The sequence below is a fragment of the Sciurus vulgaris genome, assembly GCF_902686455.1.
Source record: "Sciurus vulgaris genome assembly, chromosome: X".
Taxonomy (NCBI): Eukaryota; Metazoa; Chordata; class Mammalia; order Rodentia; family Sciuridae; genus Sciurus; species Sciurus vulgaris.
Genome location: NC_136471.1, coordinates 22,815,882 through 22,834,826, shown reverse-complemented (window position 1 = coordinate 22,834,826; position 18,945 = coordinate 22,815,882). Strand labels below are relative to the sequence as shown.

Sequence of the window (18,945 nt, the reverse complement as noted above, 5' to 3'; positions counted from 1 at the left end):
GGCAAGCGCTCTACCACTGAGCTACAACTCCAGCCCGTATAATCTCATTTTCTTATGCTACAGAACCATGTTTTCTCTTGTCTGGTTTTGTTTCCTTTACTGACTCCACATATGGGTTTTTGTATCTTCCAGGTTCAGGTGTGGGACACAGCAGGTCAGGAACGTTTCCGTAAAAGCATGGTTGAGCATTACTACCGCAACGTGCATGCAGTGGTCTTTGTCTATGACGTCACTAAGATGACATCCTTCACCAACCTCAAAATGTGGATCCAAGAATGCAATGGGCATGCTGTGCCCCCACTAGTCCCAAAGGTGCTTGTGGGCAACAAGTGTGACTTGAGGGAACAGATTCAGGTGCCCTCCAACTTAGCCCTGAAATTTGCTGATGCCCACAACATGCTCTTGTTTGAGACATCAGCCAAGGACCCCAAAGAGAGCCAGAACGTGGAGTCAATTTTCATGTGCCTGGCTTGCCGATTGAAGGCCCAGAAATCCCTGCTGTATCGAGATGCTGAGAGACAGCAGGGCAAGGTGCAGAAACTGGAGTTCCCACAGGAAGCTAACAGTAAAGCTTCCTGTCCTTGTTGAAACCAAATGTTGTAAATACAAATTATCACTGGAGTTTTTTCTTTCCCTTTTTCTGTGCCTGCATAATGCTGACACCTGCTTGTTTCCATACAAATTGATATCAAAATAAAATTTGTATAGATTATCACATGGCTTTATGTCTTACTTTCCTCTCAGAAGACATTTTTTCTTTCTTTTTGTGCTACTGGGGGTTGAATCCAGGGCCTTGGTGCATGATAGGCAAGTGCTCTACCACTGAGCTACACCTTCAGCCCCCAAAAGCCAATCCAGATTGCAACGAGTGGAAGAGGCAGCTTGCCCTACTAGAGTGAAATACCCATGCCCATGCACACTCTGTTCCAGACTTTCATGCTACCTGAAATACTCATTGAATCATTCATTGGGACTAATTCATTCTCTTGCTCAGTGTCATCAATGGGCAGAAACACCCAGAGGGGATGGCGCATAAGCCAGATATGTTTTTCTAGAGAGACAAAGCAGGCGGTAGGGTAGACAAGTCTTGAAAGGAAATGTGGACTCAGTGTTTCCTAGGACTGTGCCTCGGATATCCAGATAGACTGTTCTCTTCTTATTTCCTAAAGTTTAAAAATAAAAAGTATAGGTTGCCCAGCAGGCCCAGTTGCTTCCACAGTAGTTAGATCCTGCTTCCCTTTTTTCACCAAGCTGGCTTGGACACCAAAGGTGTCCCCCTGTCCTCCCTTGCCCTTTCTTAGATTGGGCAGGGCTGAAGTTAGGAAATAGCTATTATGCTCCCAGCCTTTTTTTTTTTTTTTTTTTTTTTTTGGTACTGAGGATTGAATCCAGGGGCACTTAACCACTGAACCACAAGCCACATCGCCAGCCCCTTTTTATATTTTATGTAGAGTCAGGGTCTTGCTGAGTTACTTAGGGCCTCACTAAGTTGCTGAGGCTGACTTTGAAATCATGATCTTCTTGCCTCAGCCTCCAGAGCTGCTGAGATTACAGGTGTGCGCCACCACACCTGGTTGCCCCCAGAACTTTGTTGGATGGTATGGAATACATGTAACAAGAGGACATGTCTTCTATGTTCAGAGGCCCTATGATCTAGTCACAGGAAAAATGCATAACACTAGAACTACCTGAGAACAAGAATTAGACAACATCAAGTGCAAGGTTGTACTTTGGGGATTGAAAGTATTAAGTACTCAACATCAGGGAAGGCTTGCAGAAAACCAAATGGACTTACTGTGTATATCAAAGTGTGATGTTTTGATTGGTAAAGAGGAGGGTACTGGGCAAAATTAGGGAAGTAGGAATGTCCTTGGGTTTGGATGGGAGGACAACTGGGATTCTGGCCCAAGAGAGCCCTAGTGGAGAGCTGAGTTTGGGGAGGACCTGCACATCGGGGAGAACTGTTTGCGCCTGGCTTTTGAGACAATGAGAGTTTTGGGTGATCCTTATAAAAACTGGCTATTAAAGGCATATCCTCAACAGCCCCAGGAAGATGGGGGAGGCGTGCTCCTTTGGGGGCCCTCTTGTTGGAATCCCACTGTGAATAGGTCCTGGGATGGCAGTTCCTGAGCTCTTTCCTATTAAGAGTATGCAGCTGTGCTCCCAGACAGCAAAGGGTAATGCACACCAGATGTGCTTCCCACCCAAACAAAGAGCCTGTCTGGTCCTGCCTGGCTCATCCCTGTAGCCCTCTTCCATGCTCATCTAGCCTGAGGCTCAGCTCAGTTCCCGGTCTGGTTCTCATCTCTTGACTTCTGCCTGGATTCCTCTTTGGAACCTACTTCATACCCAGGTTAGAGCTAGTCTTATCAGTTGTCTGCACACAATTCCTTGCTCCTGAATCTCACCAAAAGGGGAGGGGTTCTGTTGACTGTTGATATGCTAACTGATGAAACCCTAGTTACTATGCTTCTGTTGGAGGGGACACCTCATTACCTTGTCTCAGACTATAGGTGCTGACTTCATGCCCAGGACACAACCTGCTGTTGTGGCACACTTTGGCCCAGCTCTGCAGCTGGGCCACCTCTCAGTGACTTCCCTAATGGGTACATTTTGGTCTAGTTCCTGGTTCCACTTAGTCAGGAGCTCTTACAGCTGTCGCAGAACCAGGATGACAACATTCCAAGTCCTCTAACCAGGACTGCCTCTTCTTTGACCTGGATTGCTTCCAACACCTTTCAGGCAGTTAACAAATATTTACCATGTACCTACTATGTGCCACTATTTTAAGCCCCAGAGATACATATAAAGTATACATGCAAGTGAAATCCTGCTGTCAGAAAGGAGACAGACACTAAACAAGAAATGAAATATATGAGAGATCATTTGAGAGAGTGACAAGGACTCCAGGGGCCATAAAACAGGGTAAACTCGGGGAGGGAAACAGATAGCGAGGTCACAAAAGGCTTCTTTGAAGAGAGAACATTTGCGCTGAGAACTGAATGAGGAAAAGCAAATATGTGAGCTTATGGGGATGAGAACCCCGAGCAGGAGAAACAGCAAATACCAAGACTGCAAGGCGGGAGTGAGGCTAGCAGGTTTGAGGGACAGAAAGGGCACTAGTATAGCTGGAATAGAGCAAGCAAGGGAGATAGTGGTGGGAGATGAGGTAGAGAAGTACATAAGGCAGGTCTATTTGGGCTCTGTGGCCTTGACTGGGATTTTGTTTTTGTATTGGGAATTGAACTAATAGGAATTTAACCAGTGAACCACATCCCCAGTGCCCCCTTTTTTTTTAAATCATTTTTTGAGACAGGGCCTCACAAAGTTTCTTAGGGCTCCAATAAATTGCTGGGGCTGGCTTTGAACTTGTGATCCTCTTGCCTCATCCTCCCTAGCCACTGGGATTACAGGTGTGCATCACCATGCCCAGCAGGATTTGGATTTTTTTAAGTGCAATGAGAAGCCAATGGGTTTTAGTACCATCTAGACTCAGTAACCTTCAGAAAGATTCAGCAGGCTTGCTGAACTGCAAGAAGGAAAAGTCTCCACTTTTGAGCTCCCCTGAGATGGACAGACACCCCTTTCTGGGTGATTCCTGAGTGTGTGCTTTGGGGATGTCACTTCCATGCTGCCTGGCTCCCACCTTAAAAACCAGACTCTGAAAACTTCCTCTAGACTGTCAAGGCCCTTGTCATTGTGCTGTGAACAGCAGGTAGTCACTGACCTGCCCATTGTATCTCTGAGCCTTACCTACCTGATCTTATTCCTCCCCACAGTATGAGATTGTTCTCCCTCAGTCACCTGGGGACAGTCAAAAAGTTCTGGGGCTCACCACTGTGGTTTCGGGAAACCTGAGAACCTCCAGAATCCACCCAGATCTCCTTCAGTCCATTGCCAGGGTCCCTAAGTTCCACAGGGGAAGATGCAGGGGAAGATGGGACCCTAGTTCTAGTAAGGTCCCTTTCCAGGTCCCAGGACTGACTCATGGTAACAGAAGGTGGCACGATGGTGCTCAGGCATCCCTCAGGTTGAGGGAAAGGATTTGGGAACAGGTTGGATCCAAAGCATACCAGACAGAAGGAAACCCAGAAGGCCATAGAACCTTGTTGCTGTGAGGATGGAGAGAAGTGGAGGCATTCAAAAGAAGTAAGTGCTTCCAGGTTCCTCATTTGGCATCACTGTTTGTGGAATTAACCATGAAGGCCACTCTCTGTCCTCTACAGTTCTTCACTATCTAGACCTGTAACCTTGGGATCTTTGCTTGTACTACAGAGCAGAACCAGGAGAATAACTACTAATATTTAAATGCTTATTATGTGCCAGGCACTGTGTTGACATTCATTATCTCATTTAATGCTTCTTTAACCCTATGAGGTAGGGACGATGATTTCTATTTTATAAGCAAGAACATGATGCACTGACCAGATACCTCCAAGAAGCCTGATTGGCTGACTAAAGTGTCAGTTCTGGGTCAAACGGAGTCCCTAAAATGTCCTTGCTTTGCACAATAGCTGGGACCACACAGCCATCAGGACTCTGCTGCTCAGGCTTTGGGGCAAAATCTTGCTAACAGGCCCTCCAGAGCTGTCCCTCCCCCCAGTATCTGCTCATTTGCTCAGGCCCCCAGGTCCAGCCTGAGGATTTGTTCCAGCCAACTCAGTGAGGCCCAACATGCTCTCTGCAGGGTCCTGCAGTCTGAAAACCCAAAGCCAGAAGCTGCTCTGAGCACCGATGCCTAGAGCAGGGCCAGGAGGGATCCCCAGCCCAGAACAGCTGAAGCTCCACCCTCAGAAGAGACGCAGCCCACCTGAGTATATGCTGGGGGTGGGGAGGGTGTGGACGTGTGCTGAGAGCTCCCTGGAAAGCAAGGCTCGGCTTCTTCTGAAACTCTGACCCAGAGATGCAGACAGAGGCCAGCATTTACTCTCTCATAACACCTGGGGGACAGAGTTGCTGCCTTGCTTCATAGAGGGCCCTCTCCACTGATCACACCTCATCACTTCACTGGAAGGGGCCTTGCTCCCTCTTGAAAAGCTGACCTACTGTCCTGAACCACCTAAATACCCCTGAAGATGTCAGCACAATTCAAAGGGAGCAGCCACCTAAGTTACAATCTTGTTCTGATTCTAAGCCCTGTTGCCTGTACATGCTCCTAAAAGTTGGTGCTGGGGTATCAGGACTGAGATGGGGATCCCAGAGATACCTTTGGACTAATGATTGCCAAATGCTGGTTCATAGGCAACTTCAGGAAGTCTATGGGGCACTTGTTAACAAACATTCCTGGGGCACCAGCCCCAATCACTCTGATGTATGGGGGCAGCAAATTTGCATTTAAAAAATGTCCACAGATGATTCTGCTGTGCCTCCAGGTGTGTGGTATTATCCCTAGGCTTCATGATAAACTCTAAAATCAGAAACTGTTTCCTGAATCAGAGCTTCAAAACCAACTGTGTGAATCCCAGGGGGAGCTGCACGACCAGGGAACTCAATCTAGTGAGGTAGATCCTTTCAGGCTCTAAATAGAATAAATGAAACTGTTCCTGTTATGCCCATTGTCCTTGGGCTGTTTGCCTGAAACTAGTAGGTAAGAGCCTCTTAACTACAAGAGACAACTGAAGACCCAACCTGAGTATAAACACTTTTTCACACTGAGTACCACTCTGGATGTAAGGCAAGAGACAGGATTAATACAATCAAGAGATTGCACGTCTGCCATGCGCCTCCTGCTGGTAAGATTAGTGAAGGCAACAGAGTGTTTATCTGAAGTTTTTCTGACCAGTACTGAGCATTCCTTTTTTTTTTTTTTTTTTTTTTTTTTTTTGTGGTGAGTACTGGGGTTTGAACTCAGGGACACTCAACCACTGAATCACATCTGCAGCCATATTTTGTATTTTATTTAGAGACAGGGTCTCACTGAGTTGCTTAGTGCCTCACTTTTGCTGAGGATGGCTTTGAACTCACGATCCTCTAGCCGCAGGCCCGAGAGCCGGGTGTGTGCCACCATGCACATCAGTACTGAGCATTTTCTGAAGGAAATAATCCTAGTCCCTATTTGGGCACTGAGACACCTGGAAATGGAATGTTACTTTCATAAAAGAAAATGGGCTGGGTGTGGTGGCTCATGTCTAATCCCAGCAGCTCAGGAGGCTGAGGCAGGAGGATCATAAATTCAAAGCCAGCTTCAGAAAGGTAGCAAGGCCTTGTCTCAAAATGAAACATAAAAAGGATTGGGGATGTGGCTCAGTGATTAAGCACCCCTGGTACCTAAATAAATAGGGAAACGGGTTGAGGATGTCCTGAAACTACCTCTGCCCAATCATGAGGGGTGAATTCTCCTGAGGGGAGCTTGAGAACCCTGTTTAGAACTACTAGCCCAGTAGGAGGGCGGAAGGGGAGATACTGAGAAAGCACCTCACCTGCACAGGGAGATGTATTTTGGAAGCCAAGGAATTAAGTAGGCCTGATACATTGGGAACACAGAGATTCCCCCAAGCCATGATGCAGTTGAATTAGATGAGAAATGGACTTTGCTGGGGGTGCAATGGTACACGCCTATAATCCAAATGACTCAGGAGGCTGAGACAGGAGGATCACAAGTTTGAGGTCGGCCTCAGCAACTTAGTGAGACCTGGTCTCAAAATCAAAAAGCACAAGGACTGGTGATACACCTCAGTGGTAAAGCACCCTTTTGTTCAATCGCCAGCACACACACACACACACACACACGCACACACAAAAAGACAAGAAAGGAGGAGGAAAGGAAGGAGAAGGGGAAAGCGAAGGGGAAGGAAAGGAAAGGAACTTTATGCCAAGCCTGGATTCAGTTCCTTGTACTTAATCTATTTCCCAGCAATAAAGTATTGTGGCCCTCTGAATTTAATCTTACAATGTGTGTGGTGCTGGAGACTGAACTTAGGGTCTCACACATGCTAAGCAAACACTCTACCACTGAGCTATATCTCCAGTCCTTTCTATTTTGAGACAGGATCTCACTACATTGCCCAGGCTGGCCTTGATCCTCCTGCCTCAGCCTCCCAAGTTGTTGGGATTATAGGCATATGCCACAGCACCTGGCACAAGATATATATATATATATATATATATATCTCACAAGTTTGTGATATACTTTACTACTGCTATTACATGTTTTCATAAAATTAATAGTATTGAATTTCAAATTAATAGTATTGGACAAGTAATCGAGATTTCTGGGTGTGAATTTCTGTAAATGTACATGTGTTTGTGCTTGAAATTGAATCCAGGGCCTTGCACATGCTAAATACACACTCTACCACTGTGCTATGCAGCCAATTTATAAAGTATGGACATTAGTTCTAGATCTAGATACCTTATTTTACAGAAATCAAAGTGTTACTTTAATGAGAGTCCATGTAGAATTAACTGTGCCTACAAGTAATTGGGATAATTCACTTCTCAGTGTCAAGTCCTTGTTTCTGTTGTTGGGAATAGTAGTATATGGCCCTTTCTTTCCTCCAACTTTACTGAGGTATAATTAACAAATAAAATTGTAAATTTAACATGTACAATGTGATATTTTGACATATACACACTGTTAAATGATTACCATTCAGAATTCATTTTCTCCTAACAACAAATTATAAGTGATGTGTAGGTATAACCAAAATAGAATCACAGAATCCAAAAACTCTAAAACAAGTTAGCATCCATGGTTTACAAACAGGGCACTTGGAATTTTCCAGACACAGCCACTTCTCTGGTGTTCCTCTCACACTACTGGCCTCTCAGTTTCTATTCGCTGATTCCTTTTCATCTTCCTAACCTCTTATTGTCTGAAGGCTCCAGAACTTGGTCTGCAGACTTTATTTTCTCTATTCCTTGGTGGTCTCATATAGTCTTGTATTTTTTTAAAATAAATTCAATGTTATTGAGAGTTTGGAACTCTTCCTTAAACTCATATATCCAAATGTTTATGACACTTGGATAACTAATAAGTATCTCAAAATCAAACATGTCCCAAAGTCCTAATCTTCTCTTGCAAATATGCTCTCTTTAAAAGTCTTCTATGTGTAAGTTAATATCAACCCTTTCTTTCCAGTTGATTAGGCTAATGGCCATGCTGTCCCCCACATTTTCTTTCTCTCTCTCTTTACATTGAAACCATCAACAAAATCTGTTGGTCCAACCTTCAGTACATACCCCAAATTGAGTCACTTATCCGGTGCTCTTTCCATCCTAGTTTAAGCCCCCATTATCTCCCATCTGGATTATTATAACCCTAATTACACCCTTGGGTTGCATGCAGCTTTTTCTCAAGACAGCAGCTTGGAGTGATCCTATTAAGACTGTACTTGAGAAATTTTTTTGAGGTCCAGGGGATTGAACCCAGGGTCTTACTCATGCTTGACAAAATGCTCTACCACTGAGCTATATCCACAGCTCTTCTTAAATTTTGAGATGGTCTCACTAAATTGACCAGGCTGTCCTCAGATTTGTGATTCTCCTGCCTCAGTCTCCAGACTAGTTGGAATGACAGGGGTGCATCACCATAGCTTGCTAAAATGATTCTCTATCCTGTTCATCAACATTCCTTGTTTGAAAGTAAGCCTGGTTTATTCTCAAAATAATTAGAAATTTGAAGAACATTCATACTTCTCTACCTGATCCCACCTTTTGATTACCAGGAAAACATCTAGTTCTGAGTTACACTTCCAGCCCTTTTTAATTTTTGAGACAGGGTCTAAGTTGCCCAGGCTGACTTTGAACTTGTGATCCTCCTGCTTCAACCTTCCGAGAGGACTTTTGTTTTCATTGTGTTTGTCAAGGTATAATTTGCATTACCCCATTCAAAAACTACTAATGGCTCCCCAAAACAGGAAAAAAAAAAAAACACTAAATACTTTAAATTGCCTGTAAGGCTCTGTGCTACGTGGTCCCCATGACCTCTCAGGCTGTCTCCTATCTGCCACCCCTTAGCCTCCAGATCTACTGTACTGCCATCAGTCTACTTGTTTTTTTTTTTAATATATAATTTTAGTTGTAGGTGGACACAAGACCTTTCATTTTATTTATTTTTATGTGGTGCTGAGGATTGAACCCAGTGCCTCACATGTGCTAGGTGAGTGCTCTACCACTGAGCCACAACATCAGCCCCCTTATTATGTTTTATGAGCCAGGCATGAGCCTGCATCAGGGCCTTCTTGCCAACCCTTTCTCCCATCATAATCATGTTAACTACAGATTTTTATTAGATTAGGTTAAGGAGGTTTCCTTTATATTCCCAGTTTAATTTAAAAAGTGATATGAGATTCACATATCATAAAATTAACCATCTTAAAGTGAATGATTTAGTGGCAGTACATTCACACTATCATGCAACCATTTCTATTTAGTTCTAAAACATTTTCATTACCCCCAAATAAAGTTCCACACCCATTAGGCAGGTGCTGTCCATACCCTGCTCCTCCAATTGCTGGAAACAACAAATCAGCCTGTCTGTATGAATTTGCCAATTCTGGGTATTTCACATAAGTAGTACATAAAACAAGTGACCTTTAGTGACTTTTCCTTGCACTTAACATGTTTAAGAGGTCCACACGTTGCAGGATTTATGAGTACTTCATTCTTTTTTATGGCTTAATAATATTCCATTGGATATTCCACAATTTATCCCTTTATTTGTTGATGACATTTGGACTGTTTCAATCTTCTGGTCATTGTGAATAGTGCTGCTATGAATACACATGTGCTGGTATGTGTCTCTTTTTTTTTGTGTGTGTGTGTTAATGGAGATTGGACCCAGGGGCACATTTCCCACTGAACTATATCCTCAGTTCTTTTAGAAACACAGTCTCACTAAATTGCTGAGGCTGGCCTTGAATCTGGTGATCCCCCTGCCTCAGCCTCCAGAGTCACCAGGATTATGGGTGTCCACCAGCCCTGGCTGAATTCTTCTGACTATACACCCAGGAATGGAACTGCTGGGTCCCATGGTAATTCTATATTTAATATTTTGAGCAACTGCAAAAGTGTTTTCTATAGTTGCAGACCATTTTACATTTGTGCCAGCAGCATATGAGGTTTTCAATTTCTACTTCAGGGCTTTTGCACTTGCTCCTTTTTTCTGGACTGTACTTCTGATACCCAAGTGCCTCACTTTCTCATCTCCTTCAAGTCTATTCAAATGTTGTCTTCTCAGGGAGGCCTACCTTGATAACCAAATTTAAAATGGCAACCACCCAACCCCCAATCCATATTTACTATTGTTCCCTACTTAATTTTTCTCTATAGATCACCATTTAGCATACTATGAAATTTTCTTTTTTTAGTTATGTAGGTTGTTTATTTTTAAAATTTATTTTTATTAATACACTATAATTATACATTAATAGTGGGATTTGCTGCTACATATTTGCACATGTACTTATTTGGGTTCTATCATCTTTCCCCCCACCACTAAAATGTAAGCCCCAGAGAGTAGATTTCAGTTTGTATTCCCAACACTTAGAACAGTGGCAGGTACATAGTAAATGCTCAATAAGTATAATATGAACAAATAAAGACTGAAGAAGTTATTTTGTCAACATGTGACAAAACAAAGGGCAAGAATCTAAACCTATCAGTGGTTATTTTTTTAACAATGGTAATAAACTGAAACTGAACAAATTATAACTTTTATTCAGCTGAAACAAAAAGCCAGTATATAGGTATGCAAGAGATGGGTATTTCTGAATGAGATGAAAAAACTTCAGGATAGCCTGAAGGTAAAGAGGGATCAGGGTGTGAAGATAAAATTCATTAGCACCAATTAAATCACAACTGTAACTGCCTATAGTAAATAAGCTTAATACTGACTAAAATGTTTAAATATTTAAACAAATTAAAATGATGTTACAGGGCACAGAACTTTAAGAGTATTATATGTATATTTTAAAACTTTTAATAAAGAGTATTATAGGGCTGGGGTTGTGGCTCAGTGGTAGAGTGCTTGCCTAGCACGTGTGAGGCACTGGGTCCGATTCTCATGGCACCACATAAAAATAAATGAATTAAAAAAGGTCTATCAACATCTGAAAAAAAAAGTTAAAAAAGAGTATTATCTTTTAAGAAAAAAACCCTGATATATAAGAAATAGAATTCTATGGAAGAACACAAAGCTGTACCCCTTACCTAAAGTACTGCTATAGCATGTGGTGTTTCATGTTTTTGAACTATGGCAGAGGCAGAGAACATATACATAAATAAAAAGAGAACCTATGTTTAAAATGCAAATAATTTACTTCTGGGTAAAAGTTTAAAACTTAAAAAAAATGAGTGTCATTAATTCCATTCAACTGTACACTTGCAAATGGTTAACTGGCAAACTTTATATTATGTATATTTTAGCACAATTTTTAAAAGTTTAAGAAAATTGAGTAGAAAGATGGCAAACTGCAAAAATATCCTAGAGATAGGTATGAAAATAATGAAGTTCACTACTGTGAATCAAAAAACTTCTAAAAATTTTGGAAAATGATTCATAACAAGTGAATCTTGAAGTTATAAATGATAGACCCACTCTTTTGACTATGAATTGCAGGGAGTATACTACAGAACAAGTGACCATTGAAACTGGCATTCAATATGTTTCAAAGTACATCCATGAAGTTCTGATTTTAGAGTTAAAAAAAAAAAACCACTCATGATTGAGTCAAATGACTTCAGAATTTATCCACCTTTAGGTTTATGAAGATCACAAAGGGGGCTTTTGCTAGCTTTCAAATTTTAAGAAATCAGCCAGATGTACTGGTGCATCCCTGTAATCCCAGCTACTTGGGAGGCTAAGGTAGAAAGATCATAAATTCAAGGCCAGCCTTGGCAACATAGCAAGACCCAGTCTCACCATAAAACATAGAAAAGGCAGGGGTTATGTCTCAGTGGTAGAGTGCCCCTGGGTTTAATCCCCAGTACTGCAGGAAAAAAAGTGCAAGATGCATTCAGTAGATAATGTTCTTGATCTGCAGGCCAAGGAATCAGGTTTCCATGTGAGAAGCAAAGCAATGCTTCTAGTTATATGACACAATCTAAAATTTTATATGAAGTTATTTAATAGAAAACAACTCCCAAGGCCCTTTAACAATACAAATTTTATTAAAAAAATAAGTAACAGCAAAACTGTTCAGCAAATCTATATTCAATGTAACCAAAATAAACAAACACCAAATTAAAAAAAATATACATCTATATATATATATGGGCAAGAAACAAGTGCATTTTTTGGTCCCAATATTTTTTGAATATATTATCTTTATCCAAAGGAATTACATTAATGGCTAAGAAGATATTATGTATTAGATGAGCAGAAATGTAACTTTAAAATTTGTTTTAAGGTCTGAAAGAGTTTTTGCCAATTCTTTGTCTTTGAAACTCACAATCCCTAAGATGTTAATGATAGTCCCAAGATAGAGCATGTAATAATGTCTAATGAGCTGAACAAGTATCAAATTAAGAAGCTACCAGTAGGTAGCCACATGAAATCTGTGAAGAATTAAGAAATTTCTTGGAGTTCTTAACAAAACAAAACATACACAAAACAAAAGCTTTAAGGAGAAAAGTACAAAAATAGACATAACAAAATGGACATCAATAAACTTGATGAAGAACAACATAACACCAAGCTACTAAAATTTAATGAAAAAATTTAAATTAAAAAATCTAAATATTAGTATTGCTGAAAACTCCTAGGATTAATACTGGATAAAACTTTAAATGACAATGCAAATAATTGTTACTTTGGAGCTGTAAATTTAGAAAGTTTACTTTTCCAAGAACATAAAAGCAATCTTGGTTCTCTATACAACAGAAATTTCATATTCGTTAGACTGCATGCATGCTACAGGAAGATTAAAGGGCAGCAGCCAAAATGATTCAACTTCAACTTGGATGTTGAAGCATTGATTTGATGGGCTTTTCTTGGTTAGAATCAACCCATAAGCTTAAGATCAAGAACAAAAGCCCCCAGTGGGGAGTTGTGCTCAATTTGGTGGGCCTTGAGGTCATCTCTGGCCAAATCAGCATCAGCGTTATGGGAGGCCAGTCAGGTAGGAAGGGACTCTCCCCAAGATCTGATTTCTTAAGGCCACAAACTAGAAGAGGTCTCACAGTCAAATAATTCACATTCCTTGGAAAGACAGAACAGGCATCAGTTGTGTCCATCGAAGGGGGACACTGTCCAGGAGTACACTGGACAATTTTTGAAATTTCTGTGTTGCTTCTGCATCTGAAAAATAGGAAAAACAGAACAATGACAGACAAGGAATGAGGGAAAAAACAGCTATCTGACCTAAAAATGTAAGACTTATAAGAAATTAAGAAAGCAGACAAAACAGACAAAAAAGATGAACAGCCATGTCATTTGGAATGTAATATTCGGAAGGCAAGTACAGGAGAGAAAAACACAAATTATTTTAAGCAAAGCAAGAAAAGACCATAGCAACAAAAGTTATTTTTGGAGAGAGCCAACTGGAGAAAAAAAACACACGTTAAGACATGTTAACCCGACACAAAGATAAGGTGGAGTAAGAATCTAGTGCCGTCTGAAAGCTGAAAAGAGCTGAATAATGAGATCTAATGTCATGAACTTTGTTTAACCGCCTTCATGTGAGAAAACACTTCACAACTTTGAACTTAGGAAACTGCCTTTGTGTAAGAAAACACTTCAGAACTTTGAACTTAGGAAATTCCAACTTGTCTTGCACCAGGTTGCACGAGCTCCATAGAGCAGGAATCTATTTCAACAAGCGGCTTTAAAAACAAAAACAAAAACAAAATACTTTAATATTTTTCATTTCTATTAATTATGCATTTTAAAATTGCAACAGTGCTTAAATCCATCAAAATAAAATGCACTGAATTAAAATTAAACTTACTCAGAAGTGGGTTCAGAAGTTGAGGTACTTTCGGAAACTGTAACCAGAAAGAAGAGTTTTATGTTTAAAACAGCATATACGAAGACTGAGATTATCAACCTCATACCTAAAAGCCCATACTGTGGCTGACTGAAAATACTGGATTAAATATCTAAAATTCAAATTAACACCATTATATATACATACCATTCTCTATTACAACTTGGCAAGTATGAGTTTTACGCTGACTTAAGTGTTTAGCCATACGGTCTAAGCCAGAAGAATCAGTTAGGAAATCACACTTAAGGCACACTAGAGTAATGCCCCTATGGAAAAAAAATCAGACTGTAAGAGAGAGAAGGATCTTATCTTGTATACAAATCAATATAAAAGTTCAATGATTACTGCTCCAAATAATTTTTTATTTTATGTATCAAGATTATTATTTCCAAATTTTGTCATATGAAATAAACATTTGCTGAGGACTTCCTCTGCACATTGTACTAGTAGGTATCATGGACACAAATAGTGAAAAAAATAAGGGTACAGACTATGCAGTCTATAATCTTGTGTCTAATTTAAGACAAAATTAGAAAGGAAACATGAGAATTTAAAAATAAATCCCTTAATGTAATTATTACTAGTTTATTAACAAAGTATAAATATATTTTGAAGTTCATCAGATACTTTGAATTGGAATATCTTTCCTGCAGAGGAATAAAAAACAGTAACATACCTTAGACTGATTCTCCCCTGAAGTTCTAGTCTTAACAGTTTGTTTTTATACCTAGCTGTTATTCAGATGAATCACATATTATCTTTGTAAAAATGAAATTGTGTGCTTTCCTCCCCCAAATCACCCTTCCTGCCTTTTGCTTTTATGATGCTGCTTCCCTGATAACTGACACTCAAAACAGTAGTTATCTTTTCCTTAAAATATTTCAAACGTCTAAAACATTAATAATTTATTGGGTATTTATTCTGTGCCAGGTTGAAGGTTTTAGACATATCAGTTGATTTATATCTTCTAATAGCCCAAAGAAGTAGGTGCTATAATTAGCACATTTCTACAGAGGACAGGATCAGGTTTACTAAACTACCAAGGCCAGCATTAGATTTGAAACAGCCCTATGATTCCAGAGCTCGTGTTCCTTCATATATATATGTATGTATGTATTTACCTTTATTTCATTTTTATGTGGTGCTGAGGAACAAACCGGGCCTCATGCATGCTAGGCACGCACTCTACCACCGAGCCACAACCCCAGACCCCAGAGCTCATGTTCTTAAACATGATGTGATAACACCTTACTGACTAGGTCATTATTAAATCAATTAAATTTTAACTACCACAATAGCCTTTACCAGTCTATGCCTCAAGCAACTACAACTTACCTTATATATCCAGTTTTCCTTTGGTACCCTTGATTCTACTCAAAACATCAATGGTTTCCCCAATGTTCTCCAGATTAAAATTAAGTCTAAAGTAAGAATTGTTTTCAAGGATTCCAAACTTTGGATCTAAGTTCATAACTATTCCCCCAGACACTGATCTTAATACTACATCATATGAACTTTGTGTTCTTCCCAAAATATACTACTAATTATTCACTGCGACTCAGAAGAATGTGTATGCCTCCTGTTTTTCCTGTTATGCACTTTTTATTCATGATATTTCTTCCAACTAGAATGCCCCTGTGCCTCTTCTTAGGAACAGAAACCTCTCTCTCCTTTGAAATCAGTTACTATGATTGTACTTATTACAAACCTCCTTGTATTACTGTAGATATTTATGTTCACACCTTTATATCCCTCCAATAAACTGTACATTCCTTGAAGGGTGGTACCAAGCTGGACGCCTTCTTTATCACTGTAATCTGTACAGGACCTGATACATTGTTATATACATGACAGATGCACAACAAACAGCTAAAGAATGAAGAATTCATTTTAATAAAATAGTAATTACAAAAATATTGTTCTATAGAAATATAAATACACTAAGTACCATATATAAAAAATTGACCAATTTTCCTTTTAAAATTGAGACCCATCCAAGTTAGGAAAAAAGTATCTCAGATTTTAAAACCATACAGTTAATTAATTAATTAATTTATTTTTTAGGATGGGCTTAAAAAACAAACTTAATTATTCCAATTACCATGAAAAGTATGTTAACTCTGAAACATTTAACAGATTTAACTCAGTCATATAACTCAAAACAGAAAATAGTTTTGTGTGCTTAACCACTTTAATGATGAAACTTTAAGAGGGAACAGACCCCCCACACAATTTGGGAGCTATTTAGGCAAGCAAATATTTATTAAGCCATATGGTTAATTTAAAAACCAAGCACACAACTGAACTTAACAACAAGATGAAAACCAAATTAAAATCTCGTCTTCAGCATTAAACCCACTTTCATTCTTTAAAACAAAATTCAGTAAAGGTATTTCCCCCCTAAGTCGCTGAACTGAGTAATATTTTAAAATAGCATGGCTATATTTTAAAAATGGAATCTAATGTTCCTCCATTTCTGAGCTGTTGGTCCAACATCATCCACATGTTGTTTTCAATCTGTACATAAACTTCTTTAACAAATATTTACCAAGTGCCTATTATATGCCAAGCACTATTCAATGCCTGGCAAATGTTTACAATATGTGCAAAACAATTAAACCAAGAAAGATGGAGGTAAAAGGAATCAGAAAACTGAAAAATTCACAATGCTTAGCAGATTCTAAGTATTTGTGATTTAACCAAAGTTAATTATCAATACCTGTAGAAATATTAATCAATAATTCTTTCTGTACAGTAAGTAAGCTATGTACTTTTAGTTCATAAAGAAAACTAAGAATTTTGAAAACTATATACTAATTTTAAGTATCACAGTGTATTAATGAACTTATTTCTATTCAAATATTATTAGCCTAATTTTTTTGTTTGACATTGCGAATGGATGAAGGTTTTATTTCAATGCCTGGCACCACCAAAAAAGTTCAGTCAGAGATGACAGACTATTCCCTGCTATGAACGAAGAATACAGTGAACAGAACCGTATTATGCCCAGTAACCATCACTGAGATTTTCAAATCAGGTATCACGTTTTAAAAAGTTACTATAACTTTTCAGTACAAGAATGGAAAAAGATCAACTAGTTACCTGAGAATTCCTGAATGCTTCTTGAAAATATAAAACCGCTTACTTGGGTGGTTGCTATGAGAGCTGGAGAGAGAAAAGACAAACAAGATTTTTTAAACTTTCATTATATAAGAAGTCATATTAATTCCATGACCACATTTCAAGTCTATTCTTAATTTCTTAGTTTTGAATAAAAGATCATGATTAAACAATAAGATTCTGTTGATCACTGCTATGGTCTGAATTATTGTCCCTCCCCCCAAATTCATATGTTAAAACCTAACCCCCATTGTGATGCTATTAGGAAATAGAGCCTTTGGGTGGAGGGCAGAACTCTTATGAATGGAACTAGTGCCCTTATAAGAGAGACCCCAGAAAGACCCTGGCTTGCCCCTTTCACCAAATGAAGATGTAGTAAGAAGGTGCTACCATGAATGGGCCCTCAGCAGAAACCTGTATCTGCAGGCACCTTGATGGTGGGTTTCCCAGCCTCCAGAACTATGAGAAATAAATTTCTTTTGTTTAAAAGCCACCCAGTCTATGGTATTTTAGCTCAAATGGACTGAGACCATCATTTCTGTTTAATTTAATATTTTATCTTGCATTCCATTTTACCTGTAGTATATTTTCTAATGAATATTTCCCTGAGAACATTCTTAAGATGTTCAGTACTTCACCACTATAAAAAAAATACTCAGAAGAGTTAAAAATGCAAACAGCATCAAATTAATTTTTTTCAACTATTAAGAGTAAAAACAATTAAAAAGTTACTAGCTACTAATGTATTTTGCTATAATAGAAACTGCTATGAATAATAATTATTTATTTTCTAATATTAATACATTGGGGAGGGCAAATAGTCTTGATACTAGAAGTAAATGCTACCTGAGCTATATGATATTGCCTAATATCAGTAAAAATATTTAAGAGACTTTTACAATGACTGGGAGAACTTTAACTTTTTATTTTTATTTTTTTGTGGTACTGGGGATTGAAGACAGGGATGCTTTACCACTGAGCTACATCCTCAGTCCTTTTTAAATTTTTTTTTGCAGTGCTGGGGATTGAACCCAGGGCCCTGTGCTTGCATGGCAAGCACTCTACTGACTGAGCTATATCCCCAGCCCTTCCTTTATAAATTTTTAAAAAATTTTGAGACAGGATCTCACTAAGTTGCCCAGGCTGGCCTTGAACTTGTGATCCTCCTGCCTCAGCCTCCTGAGTCCTGGGATTATAGGCATGTGGTGGGAGGTGGCAGAGTGCTGAAGTCATCAAAAAGTGAGGGAAAATCCTTCGTATCTAGAACCATAAAGTAACATAGAGGTCTTGCTATGATCTTTAATAAAACTACTTTTATTGGTTATACCTTATTACTAACTGAAATAGAAATACCTCAATATTTACATCTGATTTTTTTTTTTTTTTGCTATTTAAAAAGTCCAACCTGAAGGAATAAAACAAGTCCCTACAAATGAAGTCCAAGTGAAAGTAATGTGGACTCTGAAGTCTTTCTTCTAGGATGGAGTCCACAGTAGGTACACAAATTATGTCAGTTGAATCAATATATGAAAAAGAATTCCAATAGCAGTAGCATGACTGGAATATCCCTATAATTCCTCATTTCATTTTTCACTGAATGAATGTAAACATAGATGGATGGATAGAGAAAGGAATGGATAGATGGATAGGGGGAGAGAGAGAGAGGGAGAAGAAGAGGGAAAAGGAGAGGGACAGAGAGGGTGGCAGGTAGAGTGGGAGGGAGGGAGAGAAAGGAAATAATATTCTTAACATAACTGAAAAACTTGGAGTCTCTCACAGTGATCATTTTAAAGAGGATAACTCACGTGGTTACATGTATTTATTTGATAAATATATTGAAGACATTTAAAATTTTATATTTGAGTTGGGTGTAGTGGCTCACACCTGTAATCCCAGT

At 39.2% G+C, this 18,945-nt stretch overlaps 2 protein-coding genes across 6 annotated transcripts in view; one reads left to right on the top strand and one right to left on the bottom strand.

The window, feature by feature from the left end:
- Nucleotides 1-712, top strand: part of RAB33A (RAB33A, member RAS oncogene family) — a 28,227-nt gene extending 27,515 nt beyond the window's left edge. For both annotated transcript variants that reach the window (XM_079122717.1, XM_079122718.1), the window contains exon 3: nucleotides 133-712. In XM_079122717.1, coding sequence (XP_078978843.1) covers nucleotides 133-588 — 456 coding nt within the window. In that variant the 3' untranslated portion in view covers nucleotides 589-712. The remainder of the gene's footprint in view (nucleotides 1-132) is intronic.
- A 12,507-nt stretch (nucleotides 713-13,219) lies between these two features.
- ZNF280C (zinc finger protein 280C) overlaps nucleotides 13,220-18,945 on the bottom strand; it is a 50,660-nt gene continuing 44,934 nt past the window's right edge. For all 4 annotated transcript variants that reach the window (XM_079122707.1, XM_079122705.1, XM_079122708.1 and 1 more), the window contains 4 exons: nucleotides 17,031-17,093; nucleotides 14,076-14,194; nucleotides 13,890-13,926; nucleotides 13,220-13,764 (listed from right to left, as the gene is read on the bottom strand). In XM_079122707.1, the coding sequence (XP_078978833.1) occupies nucleotides 13,749-13,764; nucleotides 13,890-13,926; nucleotides 14,076-14,194; nucleotides 17,031-17,093 (235 nt within the window). In that variant the 3' untranslated portion in view covers nucleotides 13,220-13,748. The remainder of the gene's footprint in view (nucleotides 13,765-13,889; nucleotides 13,927-14,075; nucleotides 14,195-17,030; nucleotides 17,094-18,945) is intronic.